Here is a 24999-nt window from a genome sequence, read left to right as displayed (position 1 = left end):
TTCTTTCTTAATTTAGACCTCTACCTCATATCCGAAATGGTAAATTACATTTTAAACCCTTTGGAAATCCAGTCTTTGCCCGAGATTTGTTAACATTCCCGGATAACGTTGAACACTGTGAAACAGGTAAAAGACTGTGACTTCATTTTGTTCAGCTGTTCATTTGTGATAGAAATCTAAAAATTGTTAACTGTGAAAAATTACATTCTTATAAATATTACTTTCATCAATATTTATTTCTGTATATTTTGATGTTTTTAGTTTTTGGTATGCTGTTAGGAGACACCATTATTTTGGATAATCTAGATGCAGCCAATCATTATAGAAGAGAGGTATGTACTTTATTTTTTTTTTCAAGTCACTTTATTTAAAGAACTGGGAATAAAAAGAAGACATCACACAGCTATATTAGTATGGCCACTTAGCCAAGCCTATGCCTAGACCCAGAGTCTGTGCGTCTCAGCGAGCTCCTCAGGGGACAGCTGCTCACAGGCTTTCTGCTTTCACTACCAGTTGCATCTCTATGCACATTCTCCTTTGTTTCCTTTTACCCATGCTGTACTCACACCCATATGTTCGCTTGTTTGTACACTGTAGGCTAGGGATCCACATAGACAGAGAAAATGTGTTTTATTTTGCTTTTTCTTTGGGTGACCTTGCTTAATATTTTGAATTCTTTGTAAGCCTACCTATTTTCCTGAAACTTTTGATTCTGTTTTCTTTCTTTTCTTTTTTTAAAATTTATTTTAGAGCTAAATTGTGTGCTAGATTTTTTTGGGGGGGGGGGTGTCATTTATCTTTTGGGCAACATGGTGAGTTCTAGGCCAGCCTAGCATGTACTGAAGAAAAACAGTGTATCATACCTAAAGACCACATCATCAGGTTAGAGCAGTGGCTCTCAGCCTTTCAATAGAGTTCCTCATGTTGCTGTGACCCAACTATAAAATTATTTAGTTGCTACTTCATAACTGCAGTTTTGCTACTGTTATGAATCATAATGTAAACATCTGTTTTTACATCTGATGTTACCAGTGTGGATCAAAACCCAAAGATTGAGAACCACTAAGATCATAGAGCCAAGTGCCTAATGGGTTTTAGCATAATGACTTTCAGAGAACACACTTCTCGTTTCTTTGGACCTTTGAAGGCAGCTATACTCACAAGCACTTAACATCTTTGGAAGAGAGGAATTTGCCATTGTATGTGTTCTTAATTGTTGCATAACAAACATCCTTTCAGTTCATAGACTTTTGTATTAGTTAAGGATTTTTTTCTTTGTTTTTTGTTGTTGTTGTTATTGTTGTTGTTGTTTTGAGACAGAGTTTCTCTCCATAGTCCTGGCTGTCCTGGTACTCGCTTGCTCTGTGGACTAGGTTGGCCTTGAACTTTAGAGAACCACCTGCTTCTGCTTCCTGAGTGCTGGGAATAAAGGTGTGCCAATTTCTCTTTAATAAGTCATTTATAATTGTTTCAGAGCTGCGAAAAAAAGATTGATCGATATCTTAGTAACATTGTTAAGTTTCAGTAGCTTTGTTATTTTTCTTTGAAAATTTTTCATGCTGTTTATAACAACATTTCAACTCTTGATATTACTCCTTTTCAGTCTCTCCAACAGTTATAAGTATTCTCCAGATTTGTTCAGTAAACAGTTCACTCTTAGAACCTGAACTCCTGACTTTATGTTTGTTGATAATAGTGCAGTGAGGTAGGATCATGAAAATTGAAGAAAAAAATGACTGTAATCTTTTCAAAATTGTCACAAAAGAAAGCCCAGTTGTTCTTTCTACTTGAGACTTACAACTATCCCCTCCCATATTGTGTTTATCTTCTAATAAGGGCATAATAAGTCTGTAAACCTAGGTGTTTGTTACTGAATATGATAATATATCCTTAAAACTGACTGAGCATTGATAAATGGATGGTATTTTGTGTGTGTATGCATATATGTGCATATGTATATGGAGGACAGATGTTGACAGATGTTTTCCTCAATTGCTTCCCCACCATTTTTTTAAAACAAGACTTCTCACTGAACCTGGAGCTTATCAGTTGACCAAAGTAACTGACCAGCAAGTCCCAAGAACCCACCTCTGCCCTCCCAGATATGTTGTTTACAGATGTGTGCCTCTGCACCTGGCCACTTAAAATAGTCTTGGGAACCCAAACTTGGGTCCTCTTAGCACAGTCTTTTCCAGCCCCCATTTATCTGTTTTGTGTGATGGATGTTTTGCCTGCATGTATATCTGTGTACCACTTTTATGTCCAATCCCAGAAGAGTTTAGAAGGGAATGTTAGAGCCCATGGGATTAGAGCCACCATATGGGTCCTGAGAATTGAACCTGGATTCTATGGAAGGACAGCTGAGCCATCTCTGCAGCCCCAATCCTAGTTACTGTCTTTTATGTTAATCATTAGAAAGCACATAAATCCAAATAAAAACCAAGAATAAATCGTAATTATTTCTTTTACCAAGCAAGTGTCTTAGTTAGGGTTACTATTGCTGTGAAGAGACACCTTGACCATGGCAACTTTTATAAGAAAAACATTTAATTGGGGTGGTGACTTACAGTTTCAGAGGTTTAGTCCATTGTCATCATGGAAAAACAAGACAGCATGCAGGCAGGCATGGTTCTGGAGAAGCAGCTGAGAGTCCTACATCTTGCTGGCAACAAGAAATGGTCTCTGACACTGGGAGTAGCTTAACAATATAAGCAACCTCAAAAGCCAACTCCCACAGTGGCAAACTTCTTCCAGCAAGGACACACCCACTCTAAGAAGGCTACGCACCTTCTAACAGTGCCTTTTCTTTCAATCCTCCCGCCCCCCAGTAACTTTGAATCTGCAAATTCTTGGCTCACTAAATATAAGATTTTTTTCAGCTAAGCCATGCATGGTAGCATGTGCTTGTAGTCCTAGCCCTCAGCTGGCTCAGAAGAGGAGTGTGAGGTCAAGACCAGTTCAGTCACATGGTGACACTACACATACACCAAAACAAAACAGAAATGAGTGATTACTTTAGTTGTTTTATTGCATTTTAGGCTTTTTTTTATTTTTTTATTTATTTATTTTTTTTTTCGAGACAGGGTTTCTCTGTGGTTTTGGAGCCTGTCCTGGAACTAGCTCTGTAGACCAGGCTGGTCTCGATTAGGCTTTTTTTTTAAAGCTAGGTTCAAATACATACATACATACATACATACATACATACATACATACATACATACATACATAACAAAACTAAAAGTGCCGGTTTTCTGGAAGGGCTCTGGAATTGTGTTTCCTCTCTTCTTTACTTCTATAAATTGTATATAATTTATGTAAATATTTACTGTTAGATATTTGAAATGTGCTGAATTATAGTGCTCTTGAGTCACATTTGGGGTAGGGTGTGCACACTGGCCAGAGGAGGGTGTTAGGTGGGGTGCTGCAGTTACTGTCCATCCAACTTTTCCCTTGAGTCGGGGTCTCATTGAACCTGGAACTTGCTTTTGGGGGGAGGGCGGGGAGAGGCTGACTGATGAACAAACGCCTTTGATCCTCCTGTTTCCATAGCCTCCCACCCCTCACAGTAGGGATTGTGAGTACAACCACCTTACCTGTTTTATGTGGGTGCTGGAAATCAGACTCCAATCCTCATGCTTGTATGGCAAAACATTCTTACCCCTGCATCATGTCTCCTGCACCCTCAGTCACTTGTTAATGTATTCTGTTTCATTGTGTGGATGTGCTACAATGTATGTAACTTACTCAGACATGTTAGCTTACTGGTTTTCATGAAGACTGTTTGAGTACACATACTTGTAATTATTTTGAGGATTTAAATGCTTGTAAGAGGAATTACTGACAACTCCTTTAGAGATCATGAAATGGTAAATACAATGAGATATTTTTATTCTAATTGGCGAGCTTAGTTCTTGGCTCCTTCTCCCCCTTGTTGTTGAAGCCAGCGTTTGAAAACTGACGGGTGCTCTGCTTGTCTAGGGACGTCACCAGTCTGTTTTTACACACCCTTAGATTATAATTTTGTGAAAGCACTGCTCCCAATTATGTCATTTATTTCTTTACTTGCTTTCTTGCTTATTTATTGTTTTTTTTTTTTTTTTTTTTTTTGATGCATTGTCTCTCTACAGAGCCGTAGCTGTCCTAGAACTCAGTATGTAAATCAGGGTGGCCTCAAATTTATTGAGAGCTACAGACCCCTGCCTCCTGAGTTTTGGGAACAAAGGCATGTGGTATCGTGCCCAGCAATCCTGTCATTTATAAGCTGAGATGTGATAATTTCTCTTTAAAGCAATCGGAGTTGGTTTCTTTCTAATTAGTATCTGTGTGCCTTCAATAGGTTGTTAAAATCACACACTGTCCCACATTACTGACCAGAGATGGAGATCGTATTAGAAGTAATGGAAAGTTTGGGGGCCTTCAGAATAAAGCTCCTCCAATGGACAAACTTCGGGGAATGGTCTTCGGAGCTCCAGTACCAAAACAGTGTATGGTCTTGGGGAAAGAAATCGGTAGGTTAAATATGGGGTGAGTTTTTGTTTAGTTTATTTGCATTATTTTAAGACAGAGTGTTGTGTATCTCAAGCTGGCTGGGAATTCAGCATATAATTTAGTATGGCCTTGAGTTTATTGACCTCCTGTCTCCATCTGAGGCATTTATCACAGCACACCTAGTATCTGGTGCTGGGGACTGACCTGAGGACCTCGCGCATGTTAGGAAAGCAATCTGCCAGCCAGGCCACAGCCCCAGCTCCAGAAGATAGCTTAGTTTTTCCTTTTTCCTTCTCTTTCATTTTTTTCTTCAGATGACAGAAGTATCTCTTGAGGATTTCCTATTATTTATCTTTCTGTTTTGTTTTTGTTTTTAGTGCTGGGGGGGGTCAAACGTTTGTTAAATAAGCATTTTACCACCGAACTACATCTGAATGAGTATCTAAATGCAATTTCTGATTTGACTTAACATTCTCTTTAAGGGTTTATGTTTTCAGAATCTAATGTGACAAATTAACCAGTAACCAATATAAATAATGTAAAATACTTTTGTTCTTACACAAATCTATTGTATATCAAGTAGTTGGAATACTACTTCTTCCTTTGAAATGATACTTCTTCCTTTCTTTATTGAATTATTAAAAGAGAGAGGTAGTTTGGGGAGTAAATAGAGTACTTATCTGCCCCCTTTTTACTATGTACTAAGGAATATTCTGCCTTGTTGAATTAACAGTTTGTCAGACAATCATTTGTTTTTGTCTCAGTTCATTCATACAGTTAAGAGTTTTTGAGCCAGCCATGTACCTGCACTGACTACTTGGTAGACTGAGTCAGGAAAGCTCACTTGAGCCTATGAATTTGAGATTAGCTTGGTTCAAATAGCAAAACCCTATCCAAAAACATATTTCCTCCTAATGTATATAATATGGACCCTTCACCACTTCTGTTATCTCCCAGCCTCCTTCAGGTCAGCCCGTGTATCACCCAAATCTGCTCGGAAGTGCCTGCATGCCACTACCTTATAGATTCCTGTTTTTAGTTTATGAAGTTGTACTGTGCTTGACTATCTATATTTACTACCCTCAGTAATTTCTTAATTTTAGCCTTTTTTATAAGTATCATAAAATTTGCCTCTCCTTTTCGGGGGGGGGGGGAGCGGGGGGCGGGGCGGGGGTTCGAGACAGGGTGTGGCTTTGGAGCCTGTCCTGGAACTAGCTCTTGTAGACCAGGCTGGCCTCAGATGCACAGAGATCTGCCTGCCTTTGACTCCCTAGTGCTGAGATTAAAGGCGTGTAACACTACCACCTGGCTAAAATTTGCCATCTTAACTTCATTGTACAATTTAGTATTAAATACTCTAACTTTGCTGTACAGAGTATCCCCCAAAGTACATTTTGCAGAACTGAAACTTAGTATCTTCCCATCCCTTTCTCCTTTCTGTATCATTCTACTTGGAATTCTCTATGAAATTGACTATTCTAGATAACCCTAAGTGTATGTTAACGTGGGGTCAGGGCTTATCCACTGTAGCAAGTGGTTGAGTTTCCTTTCCTGGTAACAAGGATTGATCCTCCACTGTATTATGTGTGTCATAGTTTGCTCTTTTGGATAGTTGAAGCCATTTTTATTCTGTTGCCCTGGGTGGCTTGACCCTCACTGTGTAACCCAGGCTTGCCTAGAATTCATGGTAATTCTTCTGCCTTAATCTTCCAAGTGTTGGGAATCACAAGATGACACACTACCCCAGGGTACACTTTTGTTCTTGTAGTAATGTATAATACAGACATAAAAAAATACACATTTTACAAACATGGAGCTGGTAAATTTTAGCAAAAGAACACCATACTTAGAAGAATTAAAAATAAGGTTTGGGGATGTAACTCAGTGGTAGAACACTTGGCTGGCGTTTTTAATCTGAAGTACCACACACAATTTAAAATGAATAGAATCTTATCAGCTCTACAGAAAATTGCTCATTTTTCTCTTCAAGTCTCCATATGATATGACTTTGTTTACTTACCATAGCATAGGTTACTTTCGTCTGTTCTTGTACTTTATATATAAATAGACTCTTAGAATGCACAGCTTCTATCTGCTTTTATTCCTTCTGTTCTGTGTATGTCGATAGCTGTAGTTTATTTTCATTACAGAATAGTATTTTATTATGTAATTTGACTTATTTATTCAGCTGATGAACTAGGATGGCTTCCAGCTTTGAGATAATTTGGCCTTCACAGTTTTAAAAGCACCACTAGTTGAAAAAACCATAGGAGGCCTTTAATCCCAGCACTCGGGAGGCAGAGGCAGGTGGATCTCTGTGAGTTCAAGGCCAGGGAGGCAGAGACAAGTTGATCTCTGTGAGTTCGAGACCAGCCTGGTCTACAAGAGCTAGTTCCAGGACAGGCTCCAAAGCTACAGAGAAACCCTGTCTCCAAAAAAAAAAAAAAAAAAAGAAAGAAATAAAAAGAAAGAAATATACAAAACTATCAGTAAAAATTACATTAAGATCCATCTCACTCCAGTCAGAAAAGGGTGTCATCAAAATAAATGCTGATAAGGACATGAACAAAACAGGAATTCTTGTGTACTTCTGGCCACTATTGAAACCAATATGGAAGTTTATTAAAAAAAAAAACAACTAAAAATAGACTTATCATATGAACCAACTCCCCTCCTGAAGATTATCCAAGACTTCATTAGCGTGTTTATAGACAGTTGCCTGCCTTTCCTGCGCATTTCACAATAGCCAAGTTATGGAGCCGTCCGACCTGTCCACTGACAAACGAAATGGGTACAGAGGAGTGAGGTCGTGTTGTTTGCAAGAAAATAGATTCAGCTGGAGACAAGTAAATTCAGTCTGTCGTAGAAAATAATATTGTTTTCTCTCTTGTGAGTCATAGATTTACATACAGCTGTGTAAGATCACATGGGTGTAGGTAACAAAGTAGAAATGAGCCGGGCAGTGGTGGTGCACACCTTTAATCCCAGCACTTGGGAGTCAGAGGCAGGCGGATCTCACCAGACAGACTCCAGAGCTACAGAGAAGCCGTGTCCCGGGTGGAGGGAAGAGTAGGGATGGAAGAGTCTGTGAGGAACAGGAAGAGTTTAGGGAGGAGACAGGAACAACAAAGAAGTGTAGCAGGGTATAGAGCAGGGTATTCCCGGTATATAATATATTTGCATGAAAACAATTTTTTTATAACCCAGGATGATACAATTAATTAAAATTTAAAATCTGCGCTTTAAAAAAAAATCAGTGAATACCCAACGAAGCTGATAATTAGAGAAAACAGCCTTACTAACCCAATTTGTAGGACTGCATTTTACAATGGTAGTATCAACAATAATAAAGAATTACATAAAAAAATAGATGCTATATTTACAGAATTCCTGGAAATTTACTAATAGTAAATTATTATAATAGTAAGGCCATCTCTGTAGACCTTTGAGGGAAAAAAATTTATTAAAGGCATGGTCTACTTATTTATAGATATCTATATATAGGTAACATATATTGCAAGGATGTAAAAATGTTTTAGCTGTACGTATATATTTATATGCATGCAGAATGTATGGAAGGACAAATATCAATTTTTTTTCTTCTGGTTTTTCGAGACAGGGTGTCTATGTAGCTTTGGAGCCTGTCCTGGAACTCAATCTGTAGACCAGGTTGGCCTTGAACTCACAGAGATCCACCTGCCTCTGCCTCCCAGTGCTGGGATTAAAGGCGTGCCACAACCCCTGGCTACCAATCATATTTTTAAAGTCCTTAATTAGTACATGTTATTGTAACATGTGTCTTATTTTCTTATTCCCTGTGAATCCCACACCATGTACCCCACTCCCACCCACTTCCCAGTCCATCCATATCCGCTTTCCTCTTTCAGTGACACTTTTCCTCCCACCCCCAAGAAAATAAAAAAAAAAGTGAAATAAGCATCTGACCTTCCCACCTGTCCATCACATCACTCGTCTTAGTGGCATTGAGACTGTGGTGTGTCTAACAGCTTGACTTGAAAGTGTTTATTAGAATGAGTGTTTGGTCTGGTTCAAGGCCTCTGGCTTGTGGTACACCAGCAGAATATACTGGACCCTCACCAGATAGCCTGCTGCTACCCCAACTCATGGACATCTTACAGCTGCGGTTCCACAGAACCAGTCCTTCCATGCCCGCTCCAGCAAGTCACAGATACGGGTAGATGTTGGAGTGGGCCAGCTCAAATCACCTGCACTGGGATCGCTCCCCTCAGGCGAGGGGTAGAGCCAGCTCTCCTGTGCCTAAGCCATCAGGCTCGTGTCCATGATGAGGGATGGGGCCAGATTTCCCAGGACCAGCAAAAGGCCTCAGCATGGCCCTCAGATTTCAACACACATGCTTCACATGGTCCCTGGTGGTAAAAGGGACACAAATATCAACAGGACCACAGATCCAGACATGGCCCTCGGCAGCCCAGGCCTGGATGTCACCATTTCTCCCTGCCTTCACCTCTGTAGTTCCAGCTCTCTCCACAAAACACGAACCACTGTGCTTCCCTCCCGTTTCTCCACCAGACATTTGTTCCTCATCGTAGTGCCCGTCTGGGGCCTCGAGGCGTCAGGCGGGCCTTGGGTGTCTTCCGCTCGCTCGGGCCAAAGGAAGGTAATTTTTATTTTATTTTAGGTTTTTTGAGGCAGGGTTTCACTGTGTAGCCCTGACTGTCCTGGAACTCACAGAGATACACCTGCCTCCCTCTGCCTCCCGAGTGCTGGGATTAAAGGCATATGCCACCAATGCCTGACGAAAATCACACTTTCACATACAAAAAAACCTTAAATCCTCATGAATGCTGGGATTAGTAATTGCTCATCAGATATGGCTCACACATAGTTTTAAAACCTCAGATAAGATAAGAAACACCTTAGACATTGTATGTACGAGTCTAAGCAATGGGAAAAGTGATTCTAAAACCATCTAAACTGTAGCCACTTAAAACTGGACAGGGTATAGAATATAATGTCTGCACTATTTAATATCTAGTAAATCATACAGATAGGCAATAATAGTCTCAAAGCTGAGTAAAAGGAGTTTTGTACAGAGTAAATGTTCTGAAAGCTACATGCTTTAGCAAGTATGTAAATGGCCTGTTTGTTGAAACTTGCTCCCTCTTCCCTTTCTTCCTCTTGTGTAGTAAGAACGTGCATGAGGGCTTACCGTCTGTGCAGCAGCAGTTAATACTACGTTTTATTACAAGTCAGGGAATAGTGATTTCGGGCAGTACTATATTGAGTGTTCTTCCCCTTTCATATCTTCTCTGACTGTTGAATAGTAGTGAATGCTTTGTGTCAGCCCGCATGTAAAAATGTCCAGGTGTCTTGGGTTGTGATTCGGTGGGGTGGCATTTGTCTGATATGTTCAAGGTCCTGGGTTCTAGCCCCAGAACTACAAAAAATGAAATAAAAAGAGTGGAGAGTGGTAATTGAAAATTCATTCCTGATCCAGGAATAAATTCAGTCAAAGAAAATTAAAATGTAACTATCAGGTGTTGTCTCTACTGGTTTTTTTTTTTTTTTTTTTTTCATTTTCTGGTTCATGTCTTTAAAAGGCATTGCTCATGGGTTACTCAGTGATGCTGTTCTTTTTTCTAAAACATGAATTTGTTGGACATTAGCTCTTTATTTAAATATCTGCTTCTTTGCAGATCTTATTCAGCAGTACCGCACTGCTGTGTGCAAGCTGAACACTGTGAACAAGGATTTGAGCAATCAGTTACAGTACCTTCACACTCCTGATATGAAGAAGAAGAAACAAGAACTTGATGAACAGGAAAAGAGTCTGAAACTAATAGAGCAAAAGCTCGGTATATGTTTACTTTCTGTTAACTTCATGTTTGACAGTAGATGACGAGTCCACTGTGAGAAGAAAGACTGCAAATGATTCAGAACTTGACCTGATTTCTGAACCACCGCGCTCTCTGATAAATGCTTAAGACTATTCTCTCAGGAATAGTGTCTGAGTTAAGGGTCTGTAGCTGTGGTAAACAGATGACCAAAGGCAAATTGGGAAGGAAAGGGTTTATTTCAGCTCACAGCTTACAGCTGGTTATCCAGGGAAGCCGGGGCAAGAGAGGCCATGGAGAAGCACTTCCGACCATCTTGCTTCCCATGGCTAGTTTAACTTATTTCTGCTATAACATAGGACTGCTTAGGAGTGACACCACCCACAGTGGCCTGGGTTCTTCCACACCTGCAGGCCAATCTGATGGAGGAATTCCCCAGTTGTAGGCCCCTAATCCCAGATGGCTCTAGTTGATATTTGTTAGGAGATTCTTGGTATTGTTCGTTGCTTTTCATAAGGTACTGTATATGTTTGCTTTTCCTGTTCCACTCCAGTTTGTTACCTTTTCTTCACAGGTATGACTCCTGCATGGAAGTGTAATGACTCATTTTGTCACTCACCAAAAATTGAGTTGACAGAGTGTCCAATTCCTACAAAAAGAATGAGAAGAGAATCCACCAGACAGAATAGGTGAGCATATTGTGACCCAGTTACCATTGGTTAGTTTATCAAAACCCTGTGTTGTTGTACTTTCAAATCATTGTAGGTTTATTTCTAAATTTCCTGAGGTAAGATTTGTATTTTAAAAACAAAAGCAGGTTTGGGGTGATAACTCAGTAATAAAGGGCTTGCCTGGTGTGTGAGCTCCTCCCAGTTTTGATCAGTGTCACTAGGGCACAACACATGATATTTCTGTATTATTAAGTCACAGAATCATTGTATTCTCTTAGGAAATCTCATTTTCTTAGTGATGTTTTACTGTTTGGAAATGTTACGTATTTTTCTGTTATTGAAAGTCACTAGAGAATGAAGTTGCTTTTATGTTTTGGAGTAAGTTTCCGTATACTGCACTCTAATTATGGGATCACCAGTTTTTAAAGTAGTAGTATGTGCAGCATGAATTCTAATTGGTCTTAATAAATAAAATCTGGAGTCAGATATTAAGGGATGAAAACTGAAGGATCAGAGAAGCTGTGTGGACAGCCACTAGGGAGACCTTTTACCTCTACGAATGCTCAGACTGAAGGGGCGACCCTGTCCTCAGACTGTCCCCTCAGACTGCTCTGAGCTCTTGGCTCATCCTGCCTTACTTTCCTCTCTCCACCCAGCCATATCCCTCCCTGTCTCCACCTCCCTAGTGCTGGATTTAAAGGCATGGGACTATCGAATACTGGGATTAAAGGTGGGAGTGACCACTGCCTGGTCTCAAGTGACTTAACTCTACACGCTGAGCTTCAGACAAACTTTATTTGTTAAAACAGAAACAAATATCAGTCACTGTATTTCCCCTTTTTTGTCTAAAATTTAAAAAGAGGGGCTGGAGAGATGGCTCAGAGGTTAAGAGCACTGGCTGCTCTTCCAGAGGTCCTGAGTTCAATTCCCAGCAACCACATGGTGGCTCACAACCATCTGTACTGAGATCTGGCGCCCTGCTCTGGCGTGCGGGCATACATCGAGGCAGAATGTTGTATACATAATAAATAAATAAATCTTTAAAAAAAAAAAAATAAAATTTAAAAAGAAGGCTATAGCTAATATAAGAAAAACTATATTCAAAAAGTATAATAACTATATACAGTATATACAGGCAATAAGTATATCAACAATGTCTAGTCCATATGCATTCAACAAATTCAGAGAAAATACTCAATTATCTCTCCCATCTTGGTGAGTCCAAAGTATTGTACCTAATTCACTCTATCCTAATTTGCATTACGATCCAAAACTATCTTTTGATCTTTCAACCTTACACACTTTATACCTCGTTTGTGAGTTTCTTTTCTGAGTCTGTAAACAAGGAAGACTATAACTTTCTAGTCTTCTACACCCTCAGAGACCCAAGAAGGAAATAATATTAACTGAGTAAACAGGAAGTATGAGCCAGCAACTTCCAAAAAATGTGAGAAATGACAAAAACAGCTGGCTGCATAGACAGCCACCCAAGGTTCCTCTGCAACGTTGGGGGCATCCATCTTTGGCCTACAGGCCTAGAATATTTGACAGACTTTTCTGTGAAGCAGGATTTTTGAAGGACTATTCCGCCTTGGCAAGGGTTTGTAGTCACTCTCTTTTGTGCCCTGCTGTGCGGTTTGTAAGCATACTATCAGCAATCAAGGCAAGGGCACTTTCTTGCCCAGTGGCTTACTTTTGCCACAAGAAATTAAATTAAATTCCATGTGGAGTTTATCCAGTGCCCATCCCTCTCTAAAGTAGATCAGTGCTGCCAGGAGCAGACATGTCTCATTGTCATTTTAAAAAAAAATGTTATTAAAACATCTTAAATGCCATACACTGTAGATCTCTGAAGTGATAACATTTCTATCTAAAATATTTCTGTTTGACCTTGAAAGCATAGCTAATATGACTATAAGTTTATTTGTAATAGGTGACTATTAACCCGCACTTCCTTATTATCCTAAATAGTTGATAATAATAACTTTCAATGACTACTAGAAATTTGCATTGCATTGTTAAATGAACTGTGTAGGTATAGTATCTTGAACAAGACTAGTAATGTATGTTTTAAAAAATCTAATCTCAAATTTGTATACAATATACAAAATTCCAATCCAATGTAAAATATTTAAAACTAGTAGAAACTTTTGAAAGTAGATTCAGTAATCTGCCTTTTTATCTTCTATCTATATCTTTTTTTTCTTTTTCAAGTAGATTGAGTAATCTGCCCTTTTATCCTATCATATCTGTAGCCTCCTTTTTTTATTCCAAATAAGAACCCTGACTCTTACCTCCTTTGTTTAGCCTTTTTTCCTGACCATTACCAATAACAATGACAAATATCCATAACCCAATAAAAGACCAAAAGTCACCAACCTCACCTTTTGGGAATGTGGGTGTCGTGTTCTTAAATTACTTCCTGCTGTCTGGGGGCAACAACATCTTTAGCACATCCTGAAAAGAAAAATTGGGGTTAATTGTCCCATCCTGGGAAAGGTAGCTGTGTCATTTATTATCCGGTCTCTGTGTGGGAAGGTACAAGGCTTGTCTCACGCCCTGGCTAGAGCAGTCTGAAGGCTGGACCATCTCAGCTGGCCACCTTGAGGTTGTTCTGAGTAGTTTGTAGTCCAAAGCCGATCTTTCTTTCTATATATAAACACTCACACACATTTTTTATTGATATTTATTGAGCTCTACATTTTCCTCTGCTCCCCTCCCTGCCTCTCTTCTTCCCCCTTCAATCCTCCCCCAAGGTCCCCATGCTCCCAATTTACTCAGGAGATCTTGTCTTTTTATACTTTCTACTTCCCATGTAAATCTATGTAAGTCTCTCTTAGTGTCCTCATTGTTGTCTAAGTTCTCTGGGATTGTGGTTTGTAGGCTGGCTTTCTTTGCTTTATGTTTAAAAACCACCTATGAGTGAGTACATGTGATAATTGTCTTTCTGTGTCTGGGTTACCTCACTCAAAATAATGTTTTCTAGCTCCTTCCATTTTCCTACAAAATTCAAGATGTTGTTATTTTTTCCTGCTGTGTAGTACTCCATTGTGTAAATGTACTACAGTTTTCTTATCCATTCTTTGGTCGAGGGGCATTTATGTTGTTTCCAGGCTCTGGCTATGACAAACAAAGATTCAATGAACATAGTTGAACATATATCCTTGTGGCACGATTAAGCATCCTTTGGATATATACCCAAAGTGGTATTACTGGGTCTTGAGGAAGGTTGTTTCCTAATTTTCTGAGAAATCGCCACACTGACATCCAAAGGGGTTGTACCAGCTTGCATTCCCACCAGCAATGCAGGAGTGTTCCCTTTCACCCATAACCTCTCCAGCATAACTTGTCATCAGTGTTTTTGATCTTGGCCATTCTTACAGATTTAAGGTGGAATCTCAGAGTTGTTTTGATTTGCATTTCTCTGATGACTAAGGATGTTGAATATTTCCTTAAGTGCCTTTCAGCCGTTTTAGATTCCTCTGTTGAGAGTTCTCTGTTTAGGTCTCTACTTTTTTTTTTTTTTTGGATTATGTGATCACTTGGTGCTCAATTTCTTGAGTTCTTTGTATATTTTGGAGATCAGACCTCTGACTGATGTGAAGTTAGTGAAGATCTTTTCCCACTCTGTAGGCTGTTGTTTTGTCTTGTTGACCGTGTCCTTTGCTTTCCACAAGCTACCTAATCTGAGCTACAACTGATTACATCGCAAGCACAGCTTCTGTGTTGAGTGGTAGAGCTCTAGAAGGGGCTCACAGGACTGCGCCATGGGCTTGTACATCCTGCCCGTTTCATCCCTGAGATGCAGCCTCTAAGTGTCATCCTATTGTGGCCTCCCTTTTTTAAGTTTTATTGATTTTTTATGTGTATGAGTGTCCTTGCCTGCATACCTGTGTGTATGTGCACCACATGGTTGCCTGGTTACCCTCAGAGACCCAAAGAGGAAGTCAGATGCCCTGGGATTAGAGTTTACAGATGGCTGTGAGCCACCACAGGGTACTGGAACAAAACCCATGTCCTCTGCAAATAACAGCACATGCTTTTAAACATTGAGCCTTCTCTCTAGCCTCTCCTTTTTTTTAAAATGAACTTCTGGGGCTGAAGAGATGCCTCAGCAGTTAAGAGCCCTTGTTCTTATAAAGAACCCATGTGGCAGCTCACAACATTCTGTGGCTCCAGTTCCTGGGGATCCAGTGTCTTCTGACCTCCACAGCCACCATGCATGCACATGAGGACACATACATACATGCAAGCTAGATACTTAAAATAAGTAAATCTAACAGATAAAATAACAATGGACTCTGTCTTTAACAGCTTTAGATAGAGCTAAGCAGATTTTGTCAGCTGTGTGATCATGATGTCATGACCTCTACATAGGCCACCGGTCCTGAACATCAGATGGAAATAAATCTCTGTGCTCTGTCATTCTTAAAGTCGTTCTAAATTTTATTCTGTTTGTTACTTAGACTTCCTGTATGCTTATTTTTCTGGCTTTTAGTTGTCTCTTGTTTCTTTCACTGTATATCTTGATCACATCATATTCCTCCCAAGCTAGTGCTAGTAGCTGTGGGCTTCCTGCCATGCTATATCTTGGGAAGATTACTCCTGGGTTGAGTGTCTTGGTTCTGGGTTTTTGTTTGTTTGTTTTTTTTTTTTTTTTTTTTTTTTTTTTTTTTTTTTTTTTTTTTTTTTTTTTTGGTTTCTGAGACAGGGTTTCTCCGTAGCTTTTTGGTTCCTGTCCTGGAACTAGCTCTTGTAGACCAGGCTGGCCTCGAACTCCCAGAGATCCACCTGTCTCTGCCTCCCGAGTGCTGGGATTAAAGGCGTGCACCACCACCGCCCGGCTGGTTCTGGGTTTTTCTGTCATAACTTCCTTAGGAAAATATGTGCCAAAAAAGAGTGAATCCCTTCCATGCCTGAAAGTGTCCTAAATTCAAGGAAAGCTTCCTGAAAGTAACAGCATGAGAGGCAAGGGGGAAATATTCTAGAGGTCAGGGATCAGGAAGTAGCTTAGGAATGGGAAAGAGTTTGACAGAGCTCCCCACAAAAGTGGTACAGCTACGAGGGATAACGGGAAGAGGCTGAGAAGATGGAGCAGCAGCTGGACAGCACTGGTGATGCTGGAAGAGCTTGTTCTCTATCTCGTGCGTAAGCGGGCAGGACTGCCAGTTAGATAGCGGTGTGGTGCCCCGGTGCAGCTGCTGAGAGACCAGAGACCGTCTGATGTTTCTTCTAGAAACCAGCTGTTGGTGATTGGCTCTTCATCACGGTGAAAGCAAAGCCGCAGCCCCGCCACCCTGCTCTGCCCTGTGTAGCTTCCAGTTTTCACCCAGAAGCTACTGAGTGGGGAAACAATTTGGTTTTTATGGCAGCAGGCGAAGTCTAAGCCAGCAGCAATCCTTTTTCTTAAGTGTAAATACAATCCAGAGTCATCATGGGAGAGAAGCCGGCAACATGAGCAGAAAAATAACTAAAAAACAGCCCCCATGATCATGCTGGGCAGTGGTGGCGTGGCTTTAATCCCAGCACACGGAAGGTAGAGACAGGAGGATCTCCATGAGTTCAAGGACAGGCTTGGTCTACAGAGCAAGTTCCAGACAGCCAGGACTACACAGAGCAACTCTGCCTTGAAAAACCAAAAGAAATTTAAAAAAAAACAAAAACAAAAAAAAACACAGGATTACAAAGTAGGAGATAGGAATGACCAGGGTACCTTTATAGAAAAAGGTCACAGTAAAAGGACTGAAATCTAAAAACTTCAGTGATAAGTAGGGAAATTAATTCAGACTACTAGAAGCCCTGAAAAAAGAAAATGGCAAAGAAAAGGAAGTGTGTATGTGGTGTATAAAGTGGTTTCCCAGGGAGGAGTGAAAGAACACAGATCCTTCGAGCACCCAGCACAGTGACTGATGGAAGATACAGAGGCGGCACCGTGAATGTATGTGATCTCATCTCATTGCATCGAGAAAAACATCTTTAAAGAACTACATTTGCCAATATGACCTTTAATATGGAGGAAGAAGCTCATATAGAAAATTAGCCGTCCTTGTTTAACGCAGTGGTGTTAGGGCTAAAGGTAGTGGTGGAAGCTCCTCCCTTTGCATCCTTTGTGTCTTTTGTTAAACAAGACGCAAGGAAAAATTGTCTAAATGACTGATTAGTGACTTCTCATCCCACCCTCAGCCTGTACTTTCAATTTTTGTCAGTGTGAGAGTGTTTGAAGCTAAGTATTTAGAAATTAGTTTTGTTTCCTTGAACTCCATGGTCCGCTTATCGAAGTCAGAGAGTGGTTTGCAGCGGTTCAGCTGCCTTCCACGGTGCCGACCCTGGGGATCAAGTTCAAGTTGTCATGTTACCTACTGGCCTGAAATAGCCTTAACAGTATTCAAATAGCAGATTGGATTTATGTATTTGTAAATTTTTTACTTGTTTATGCTAATTTAACAAAAATCCCATATTGTGTTTCATCAGCCCCAGTATGTTATTGGCTGGAAAAAAACACTTTATATTCTACGAAACATTACAGAACTATAACTTAACCATGGTATTTGAGGGGTGTGTAGTGATATTTCATTTGTATTTTAATAAATAAAACAACCTGAGGGTCAGAAAAGCAAAACAGTCAACCACTGACTCTTAGCTCTACCTCAGTCTGAAATGACAATCCTGCCTCCAGGATCTCAGAATGAGACTTTGTGTGAGAGCTGTCTTCTCCCATTTTATAATCCTCCCTAGGGCTTGGATTAAAGGCAGGCACCACCCTGTTTCTATGACAAACTAGTGTGGCTACTGGGATTAAAGGGTGTGTCACCACTCCCTGGTCTGTAAGGCTGACCACTGCGGCTGTTTTACTCTCCTGATCCCCAGGCAAGCTTTATTTATTAAAATACAAATGGAATATCACTACAGGGGTGTCTGAGTTTAAAGGGTGCTAATGTGAAAGAACATGACTCTTAGTTTATACTTGAGATAGGGTTTCGTCATTCAGTAAAGGGCTTGGTGGTCAGGAACACTTGTTTTTGAGAGCATGACATGATGGCTCACCGTTGTCTGTAACTCCAGTTTCAGGGAATTAGACACCTCTCCTGATCTCTGTGATCCTGTGTGCATGTGATGCACACATGTAACTCAGGCATGCACATTAAAACACAGAAATGTAGATACTTTTGTAATCATAAGTTAGCATTTTTTTAAATGTTTATCTCTGTTTCGAGGTACTGTCATTAGAAAATTTGGTATTCAGTTGTATCTGCATAAAAACACATACATGCCAAGGCACTCATTGTGTACGTGAGAGCTGGGGTGGTCAGAGAGCAGCTGAGGCCGTTGGGCACTGAGGCCATGGCCTCACACACATGAGGCAAACCTCTCCTCACTCACCTGCATCCCCAGCCTTGAACAGTCAGGTAGTAAATAATGTACAATTTTTATCTCAGATTGTACTGCTCAGAAAACTGGAATTCAGAGTGTTCATGTATCTATAGACGTAGCACACACTACTGATTGTTTGCATGCATATGAGATATGTGTGATTACTAGATAATTAAAGATTGTATTAATTGTTTATACTAGGGATCAGAATTAGAGCATAATTCCGTGTGATATCTAAGCATTCTGAGATGATCAAGGAATTTAGGAGAGTAATTCACTGGTATATAAATCATGGTTTTTGTTTTTCTGCTTCAGCCAGGATTGTAACTAAAGCAGATGCATGAAAGGAGGTGGGGAATAAAGACCAGTGAGCTCACTAAGAGTACCTTGCTTCTTTATCTCTTTCAGAAGACCAAAAGGTGATGTACCAAACTGAGCGTTCCTGAAGATAGTAAAAGAATCCTAGCAAGAATTTCCTGTTCCTCCAGATGGGCCTGGAAGCAGCTGTTCAGTGACAGAGCCTCATTGGGCTGTACAGATTTACTGGAATGATTCCAGCCATCATGTCCTTTGGGTGTTAGCTTGCAAGTGTACATTCTTAGCCACAGATGGCCAAGCTGGCACGGAAGCATTTCTCACCCTGAAGATGTGTAAACCTCCTGTTTCTCAGCGTAATCATGGCTGTATGAGAACTGTTTCTTAAAAATAACCTTTTTTATTGCTTCTTTGTGAACTTATTTAACAAACACATTTGTCTTTTTCTGTAAGGAAAGTTCTAGAGCTAGATATTTAATTGTAAATATGTGTGGAAAGTTGAATCTGCATTAAAATGGAGGAAGTGCAGGTTTCTGGGACTTTACATGGAAAATGAATAGACGGTGATAGGAGAGCCTGAAGATTGTATACTGGATATGAGTAAGGTGCGTAATTTTTATAAGTAACATTTGAATTTATTAATACTAGATCTATAGCCTCAGCTTTAATTCTTCATTTACATTATTTTCTAATTTTTTACTGCTATTTTTAAGAGGTTAAAGAAAATATACATGAATGCAATATGAGTTTGTTAGCAAGCTGTTGTATAAACATTTAATTGTGTATTAACCCAAACTAACATGCTGTGTGTGTCTCTGTAAGTTCAAGACTTTTGGTCTGTGATGTTATTTTGTAAGGAATACTTTTGGAACAATTTTCTGTCCCAGGAAATGTATGTTTTTTAATCCTTTTTGATTATGCAGCAAGGTTAATAAACAGTCATTTCTCCTCCCAAATTAGTGTTTTCCTTTATTTCTTCTGTATAAGCTACCTTAGTAAGAAGTATTGGCACAGCTCCTCTGTGTTGTTGGACTCAATATGTTGAAGAAAGAAATAAAACAGCAATGATAGAATCAGCTACCATGAAGACTGGCTTCCTGGCTGTGGAGGAGCACTCCTATAATCCTAATACTTGATATTTGAAAGCCAGAAGATCAAGATCCAAGACCAAGCTTGGATACACAGCAAGTTCAAGGCTATGTGAGACCCTGTCTTAGAAGATCTGAAAATTTCCTAAAAATGAAGCTTGACGTTTCTCTCTGTCATAGGGAGGAATGGGCAGCCATCCCCCTCTGCAAACTAATTCCTGTTGGTCAGAAGCCATACACTGCCCTCTTGGCAAAGGACAAGGCAACGCTGCTCTAGCTGAGGAGTCTCTGAATCTTTAAACTGTTGACAAGGGTGGGAGCGAGGGAATTTGAGAGAAAGCTTTAGTGAATGTGGAATGGATTATTTGTCAAGAGTGAGAGAGAAGCAGAAGAGAAAAGTAATAGACACGTAGACCTTGAAGATGAAAAACCCAGAAAAGGAGTGAGAATGAAGAAGAGAAAAAAGGAAAGCATGACCAAAGAGATCCTTCATGAACTCTGCATCCCAGATGACCAGAAGGACTCGGTAATGTGAGAAATACACATTTCCTCAATGCAGTTGTGCAGAGTTCGACACAAATACCAGTGACCAGAGAACTAATAAAAGTTGAAAATGTCTGGAATGATTGTGGAAATTCAGCCAGCCTGGTTTTGGTACTCAAAGCCTTCAAAAGTAAATCTTGAGCCTCCAGGCCCACTTCCTTTAACCCTGAGCCACTTTCTTTTCTGTTTTTGTTTGTTTGTTTGTTTGTTTGTTTCTTTGTTTTGTTTTTTATTTTTTCTGTCTGCTTCCCACCATGATAACCATGGACTAACCCTCTAAAATGTAAGCAAGACTGTTGTAGAATATTAATTTAAGATGTGTTACATTTGTTTATGCTGTGGAACATTTGTTTTAATGATGCAAAGATGTGTTGCATTCTTTTATGTTATATTTTTTTAACTCTGAAGCTATTATTTCTTTGCCTGTTTAAGACACCTGATGATCTAATAAAGAGCTGAAGAGCCAATATTGAGGCAGGAGAAAGGAAGGCTGGCCTGGCAGGCAGAAATCTGGGAGGAGGAAAAGAAGGGGCGAGAGAGAACAAGGAGAGAAGAACCCTAGGGGCCAACCACACAGCCACACAGCAGGCTACAGAGTAAGAAATAATGAAAGGTATACCGAAACAGAGAAAGGTAAAAGTGCAGAAGCAAAAGGTGGATGGGATAATTTGAGTTAAGGAAAGCAGGCTAGAAACAAGCCAAACCGAGACCGGGAATTTGTAAGAAAGACTAAGACTCTGTGTGTGATTTATTTGGGAACTGGGTGGCAGCCCCCCCCCAAAAAAAAACCCAAAGAGTAAAAAACAGCATATGCCTCCAATTAAATTCTTCCTTTTACAAGTTGCTTTGATCCTGGCATCTCTTCACAGCAGAACAGCATCTAAGACAATGGGTGACATGGAGAAGGCGGGCCCCTCTTTTCAATAGGAGGCAAGAACCTGTTACACACCAGAGGCAGGTGCCCCAGTGCTACCTAAACTTTTGATCCCACAGGCAACAAGATGTAGATGCTGTAGTAGTAACGGCGGGGCTGTGTCCCGCCACCCGGCTAGCTTTACACCCGAAATAATTACACGGAAACTGTATTTTTTTAAACACTGCTTGGCCCATTATATCTAGCCTCTTCTCAGCTAACTCTCACACCTGGACTAGCCCATTTCTAATAATGTGTGTAGCACCCCAAGGTGCGCTTACCGGGAAGATTTTAGCCTACGTCCATCCTGGGTTGGAGCTTCATCGCATCTGCCCTGGGGAGCAGCTGCATGGCATCTAAGCTCACTTGCTCTTCCTCCCAGCATTCTGTTCTGTTTACTCCACCCACCTATGTTCTAACCTATGAGGGCCAAGCAGTTTCTTTATTATTTAACCAATGACCTTCCCTCATCAAGACGCATGTCATCACCTGGGCCACCCCACCTCCAGATTTCCTTCTCAGACATGGGGTGGGGGTGGCATCTGTTTCTCTAAGAGCCGGATGCTAAGTGTCTTAGACCTCAGGACAAAAAGAAAACTATGCAAAAAGAGAAAGGGAGTGTGTTTGGGGGGTTCTGGGATGGTGGACAGGAAGCTACACATGGGCCCCTCGCTGTTGGCTCTCAGTTCTAGGCAGGAAGGACAGTGGACAGTGATAAACTCCCACCCCACAGAGGGTAACTGCTGAAAATACTCATTTTTTTTTTTTGGCGCCATTAGAAGGATGGCTCTCACTTTGTGATGTCCTCTTAGTGAAAGGACAGCCAAGGTCCTGGGAGGTCACCCTCCACAGCAACCGTGGACAGTGAGTAATTGATAAAGGTCCAAGGAGAATCACACAGGTTTGGATTGACATTTGTTAAACAGTAGCTAAGGGGGAGAGCATTCACCTGCCATTCCTAGTACTTGAATGAATATAAAACTGGTTTATTCTTCTGTTCAAAGTTGGAATTTTCAACTTGCTTTCAAGTTAGCATGCCCAGGTCAGAATTCCACCCAAATTACGTACCACTTCCCTGGATTCCATTGTGTACTCTGAATGTCACTATCCACTCCACCCCCGCCCCACCCTCTCCATACCCCACAGGCCTTGAAATTAATTGACCAGCAGTCTTTAGAGGTCTAATACCTCTCTGCTTTCTTCCCCTCTTTGAACCAATAAGTATTAAGAACGAGTAGAAATAATTTCCCTTCAACAAGCCTATGTTCAAGGCGGAGGGGGAGGTTAGATACTTCGGTGCTTGTCATTTAAGTGTGAAGACAGGAGTCCTGGTTCCCAGAACCTACATGGAATGTGGCGCGGTAGTCCCCTATAATCACAGATTTAGGGGGTTGAGTAAAATGGCTCTCATTGGCTCATAGAGAGTGGCACTAATAGGTTTGACCTTGTTAGAGTAGGCATTGCCTTGTAGGAAGTGTGTGACTGGAGGTGGGCTCTGAGGTTTCAAGCTCGAGAGGCCCGGAGTCACTTCCTGCCGCCTGCAGATCCGGATGTAGAACTATCAGCTCCTTCTTCAGACCACATCTGCCTGCACGCTGCCCTGCTTCCTGCCATGATAATGAACTAAACCTCTGAACCTATAAACCAGCCCCAATGAAATGTTTTCCTTTATTGAGAGTTGCATGGTGTCTCTTCATAGCAGTAAAAACCCTGACTAAGACAACAGCTTTAGGGAGGTGGAGACATAAGGAGACTCGTTTCACAGGGCTGGAATGGCCTGGTGGTTAAGAGCACTCGCTGCTCTTTAAGACGACCTGGATTTCATGCCCACCAACCACAGCAGGTGCCTCGTAACTGCCTGGAGCTCAAGTCCCAGGGTGTCTGAGGCCCTCTGACCTCTGTGGGCAGTGCAAACAGCATAAACTCATGCAGCCTCACATATATAGACATAAATAACAGTTTTTAGAAATACGCTTTCAAACCCATATTGAACTTGAGTTGGAAGATAGGAGTCTGGTCTCAAAACTGAGGCCCACGCTCCAAAAGAACCAGAATACTTGAGAAAACTTTACTAGTGGTCTGAGCTTCGCAACCACAGATGGTAGCTTAAAAGAGCGTTTTGGGAGATGGGACACACAGACTGTGTGGTAGTGAGAGATCCCCAAACAAAACACTTCAGGGGCTTCGGTTTCCTGAGCCTTGAAGTGTGTGCTCGGCCACACAGGTTGCTGGGCATGTGGGGGATCCCGAGAGCCGCTTCTAGAGAGGATTCTGGAGAGCCTGGTGTCCATTCAACGGTGAAGAAAAGCTTCATTGGTGGTATTAAAGAGGATACGGAAGAACATAACCTACTACTTTGAAAAGTATGGCAAGATTGGAACCATACAAAAAAAAAAAGATTGGAACCATAGAACTATGGAAGCCAGGCAGAGTGGGAAAAAGAGAGGATTTGCTTTTGTGACTTTTGATGATGTCACAGTTAATTGCATAACTGTGGAGTGCAAAGGACCCCTTCTAAACGAGAGGTGCAGTCTGCGGCGTCACAGAGAGGTAGTGGAGGTGGATCAGGCAATTTTATGGGTCATGGAGGAAACTCGAGGTGGTGGAGGTAATTTTGGTCATGGTGGAAACTTTGGTGGAAGAGGAGGCTATGGTGGTGGAGGTGGTGGCAGCAGAGGTAGTTACGCAGGTGATGGATTTGGAGGTGATGGTGGCAGCTAAGGCAGTGGTCCTGGTGACAGCAGTAGAGGAGGCTATGGTGGTGGTGAGCCAGGCTATGGAAACCAAGGTGGTGGATATGGTGGTAGAGGATAAGATAGTTACAATGAAGGAGGTAACTATGGTGACGATGGGAACTATAATGACTTTGGTAATCACAGTGGACAACTGGAAGGGGGCAGTTTGGGTGGAAGAAGCTCAGGCAATCCCCGTGGTGGTGGCTATGGATCCGGTGCTGGAAACGGTGCATATGGTAGCAGACGGTTTTCAAAAAGCAGCAGAAAAGGGCTGCGGTTCTAAGTAGGAGAGAGCGTGAGGAGTTGCCAGGAAAGCCATGGATTACTTTGAGACAGCCGTCCTAAATGCATTGGAGGAACTGTAACAATCCGCCACAGAAGGAGCGCTGATCCAGTCAGAAAAGCCCCTGAAGCTTAAGCTTGTTGCTCAGGACCGCCGCAGCCACAGTGGGCAAAAAGTGCGGTTGTCGATTAATGCGAGGCAGTAGATGTGCAGTCCTGAGCACTTTCATCTGCTGTAGCTTTGTCTTTTCTCTCTCTTTTCATCACAACAGGTGCATTGTCCTGGAAACTGTGTTAGTAGTACTAGGAATAAAAAATTAAGAAATTTTTCACTTAAAAAATTTTTTTTTTTTTCAAAAAAGACTAGTCACGTCAGTGAGCTCTTGGTTTAACTTCAGTTACCTCAGCAAGCAAGGTGGAAGGTGTTTGAAATTGACTCCCAACATCGACCCTGGGGCACTACACACAAACACATTTACCCCCATGCACACCTACATATCTGTAAACATGCCTACACACACATGCACACCATACGTATGCACGCGCATACACACACACACATGGCACATCATACGCATGCACGCGCATACACACACACACACCTGTCAAGGGAAAGCAAAACAAAAGTTATCAGTATGTTCAAGGTCTTGATAGATATGACTGTTTGTTTTGAGACAGGCTTTCTCTGTGTAGCCCTGACTACCCTGGAACTCACTCTGTAGACCAGGCTGGCCTCGAACTCACAGAGATCTCCCTGCTTCTGCCTCCAAGTGCTGG

The 24999-nt window shown here is 41.2% G+C and overlaps 1 protein-coding gene across 1 annotated transcript in view; it reads left to right on the top strand.

Moving 5' to 3' along the window:
• The window catches only part of Smchd1 (structural maintenance of chromosomes flexible hinge domain containing 1), a 135405-nt gene extending 114579 nt beyond the window's left edge, over window positions 1-20826 (top strand). The window contains exons 43-48 of the mRNA XM_057758546.1: window positions 17-126; window positions 262-332; window positions 4337-4508; window positions 10167-10325; window positions 10879-10993; window positions 18755-20826. Coding sequence (XP_057614529.1) covers window positions 17-126; window positions 262-332; window positions 4337-4508; window positions 10167-10325; window positions 10879-10993; window positions 18755-18782 — 655 coding nt within the window. The 3' untranslated portion in view covers window positions 18783-20826. The remainder of the gene's footprint in view (window positions 1-16; window positions 127-261; window positions 333-4336; window positions 4509-10166; window positions 10326-10878; window positions 10994-18754) is intronic.
• The last annotated feature ends 4173 nt before the right edge of the window (window positions 20827-24999 follow it).

The sequence above is a fragment of the Chionomys nivalis genome, chromosome 26, assembly GCF_950005125.1.
Source record: "Chionomys nivalis chromosome 26, mChiNiv1.1, whole genome shotgun sequence".
Classification (NCBI taxonomy): Eukaryota; Metazoa; Chordata; class Mammalia; order Rodentia; family Cricetidae; genus Chionomys; species Chionomys nivalis.
Note: the sequence above shows the minus strand (reverse complement) of the source record. Positions and strands in the feature narration are given on the sequence as shown.